General features: G+C 44.4%; 1 protein-coding gene across 1 annotated transcript in view; it reads right to left on the bottom strand.

The window, feature by feature from the left end:
• The window catches only part of RNFT2 (ring finger protein, transmembrane 2), a 26192-nt gene extending 24784 nt beyond the window's left edge, over nt 1–1408 (bottom strand). The window contains exon 1 of the mRNA XM_009995674.1: nt 1326–1408. Within this exon, the coding sequence (XP_009993976.1) occupies nt 1326–1408 (83 nt within the window). The remainder of the gene's footprint in view (nt 1–1325) is intronic.
• Between the last annotated feature and the right edge of the window lie 1689 nt (nt 1409–3097).

The following is a 3097-nucleotide window of genomic DNA, read 5'->3' as shown; positions in this document are numbered from 1 at the left end:
GGAAGGGATTAATCAGGGAAATATTTTAAAACAAACAAGGATGGAATTGTGAGTCTGCTGAAGTTAACAGAAGTGAAGGCCAGTAGCAACAGCATTTCATTTTACAGTTAGAAAACCTTCAGCCTGTGTTACTGACAGTACATATTTACCCTGTCAAAAAACAGAAGCATAAAAACTGACTCATATTATTCTTCCTATTTTTTCAGTCAATAATAGACACATATTTTTTACCATTTAAACAGATCCCAAAGTGCCTTAAAAGTTTGTACAGACTCAGAAGAGCTCTACACTGCAGGTGAGAGGACCCCCACAACACCTTATGTGTCTCTCGAGGCCCAGGCTTGCCTGCTGATACAAAACCCAAGACTGCACTGAGGTTTGGGCAGCATTACACAGAAAAAGCTAAAGATTGCTTCCTTTTCTCCTGAAATTAGGGATAGTACCATCCTAGGAATGAGCATGACATCAAGCTTCACCTCCACCTGCAAAATCACTAAGAAATACTTAGTGACTGCCTGTGATAATGATCTTTCTTAAAATCTCAGCTCAGCCAGAGCAATTAAATTTGTTAGCTCCATCTTTATCTTAGAGTAATTAGATTAGTTTCTTCTTTAAAAAAAAAAAAAAAAAAGTCAAGCTCTAATTGTAGGAAAGTGCAGGGGGAATATTTAGTACCAGAACAACAACAGTGGCAAAGCTCCCTTGCTGATATTATAATTGCAGAAGTGCATTAGAGGTATTCTACTTCTAAATATTCACATACATGAAGCTAGATAGAGATTCTGGATGTAGAATGCAGATACAGAGGTAGATACAGGTGTAAAGGATGACCCAAGATCTTTATGAAATAATAAGTCATAATAGTTGGAAGCTTCAGACCCTATAAGCAAACTTTTTAACACCTTAGTAACAGAAGTATAAATAGCATCTGCTCATACAGATTGACCCCTTCAGATTGCTAGCACTCAGGATCCCCTCAGGACTCTGCCATGAATCGCTCTTCTAGAGCTCCAAAACACTCTGCCTATAATAAGCCAACTGCCTCCATATGTGCCATACACATGTGATCATGACACTTGAGACAATGGAGGTGGTAGGATTCAGTAACTGACATCAAGGAGCAAAGTAAATCTGTCTCTAAACTCTCTAAGCTTGAGCAGAAAGCCTGGCCTCACTACATGCACAGGAAGTATATGCTTTTCTCACTTTTGAGCTTTCATCTTCCACAACACACCATTTACTTAAATCAGAACATTCCCCTCTGGAGGGGAAAATGGAGGAGAAATGAAGGAAAGAGATGTACCAAAAGAAGGGAAGAGATGTACCTTTCAGGAGGAGCACTGTCCGTGTTGCTGCTGTGCCGTCTCTGCATTTTCCTCAGAACCTTAAAACACAACACGCTCAACATGAACGTTGCGGGTCACCAGCTCCCAGTGTGACTAACAAAGGCCCACAGAGTCAGAGGGTTGGGAGACCCATTCAGCCAGTGACATGGCTGGCATAAATCATCTCTGAAAGAGCCCCTCGGGCTTGTTTCTTAGTACTCTTGCAAAGAAACAACTTCCAGCTGGCAAATGGAAGCCCACGTACACTGGTCTCCAGGCAGGGCAGGAGCCAGTCAGATTCCTTGCTGCTTTATGTGGCTGTGTGAGGACATGTTCTGATCAGGAGCTTGGGGACAACTCTCCAAGTGACACGTGAATCAACACATGCCCTCTGGAAAGGAAATCCCTTCTTCCTCTTCTGAAGAAACTTGCTGTGTAAAGCAAAACTGAGAGGAAAAAAAAAAAAAGAAAATGTATAAACATTTTTTATGAACAATCAGGTCATGACAATATTGTTTTACATAAGCAACCCACTCCTTTAAAACCACAAAAATGCCACTAGGAAACCACACGATGGTCATAAATAATATGCAAAAGATCCCATCTCCCTGCTCCACTCATTCTGGAATTGTCATTATAAATAAAGTTAGGCCAGCTGAAAAGGCCAAGACAGGCTGACCCATTCAAGCAGAGCTGTCCTACCTGTGAACAGCTTAAGGGTCACTGCTTATAAAGAGATCTGTCCACCTTCCCATGCTACAAGCTGAGAGCTAGAGTCAGTGTGGAGATAAGTCTGAAACTTGGAAAATCCTTCACTCCCTTCTAGACATTTAGAAGCCTACTAGATTGTAACATGGAGTGAAATCACATTCCAAAATGACATGTGGCTCTATAGGGAGACACTTTTTCTGGCATCAGCCATGAAGGGGACAGTGACATGAATGCTAAGTACTGAAGATGGAGGACTTCAAGAGATGTAATCATCTGTTCTGCCTGGAGACCTACAGATTTCAGATCAGAGAGAATTTAAATGGACTTTGTTCCAAAAAGCACTCAGCTTCAATACTGATTGGTTCCTTTTCTGGATTATGGGTTTTCATCTTGCAACACCTGGACATCTTTTAACAGTACCTGAACAACAGATTTAACCAGAAGTGCAAGGTGTCATGATGGGACAGAGGGAAGCTCAGGAGGGTGTAGCTATCTCATACACAGAGTCCTTCAGATAATCCAAGATGGTCCAAATTTGAAACTCATCACAGGTCCTTCATGCTGGCTGATTGTAGGGCCCTGGACCACATTGCTCAACAGGCACATCTGTAAGAAGCGCATGCGCAGGGGTAATTTTCATCACAGCAGAATGAGTTTCACCTCTCCCTAGCTTCGGGAAACACAGAGAGGAGAAGGAACCCCTGGTGCTTCATCCCGTGCACGACCTAACATCCCCTCTACCCTTGGGATGGGCCCCTGCAGCCGTGCCCGGTGCACAGGCCCTCCCTGGGCTCCTGCTGGGCTGTCCTCGGCCTCCCTCGTGTCCACCCGCATCTACATAAACGTATTTATATACACAAGCACATATATGCAGCTTTCTACCCACAACACGCTCACACACAAACACGGACGCACGCAGACACAGCTGAGGGGGTTTCCTTTCCCAGGGAAAAGCGGGGCAAGGCGATCCTCGCTGGAGGATGTGGCCAAACCCCCCTCTCGGGAGCACCGAGCCATGCCCAGCACAGCCCGGCCCCGGAGGCCCCCGTACCTACCCGCAC

The sequence above is a fragment of the Chaetura pelagica genome, unplaced genomic scaffold, assembly GCF_000747805.2.
Source record: "Chaetura pelagica isolate M959 unplaced genomic scaffold, ChaPel_1.0 scaffold254, whole genome shotgun sequence".
Lineage (NCBI taxonomy): Eukaryota > Metazoa > Chordata > Aves > Apodiformes > Apodidae > Chaetura > Chaetura pelagica.
This window is presented reverse-complemented; position numbering and strand designations above follow the sequence as displayed.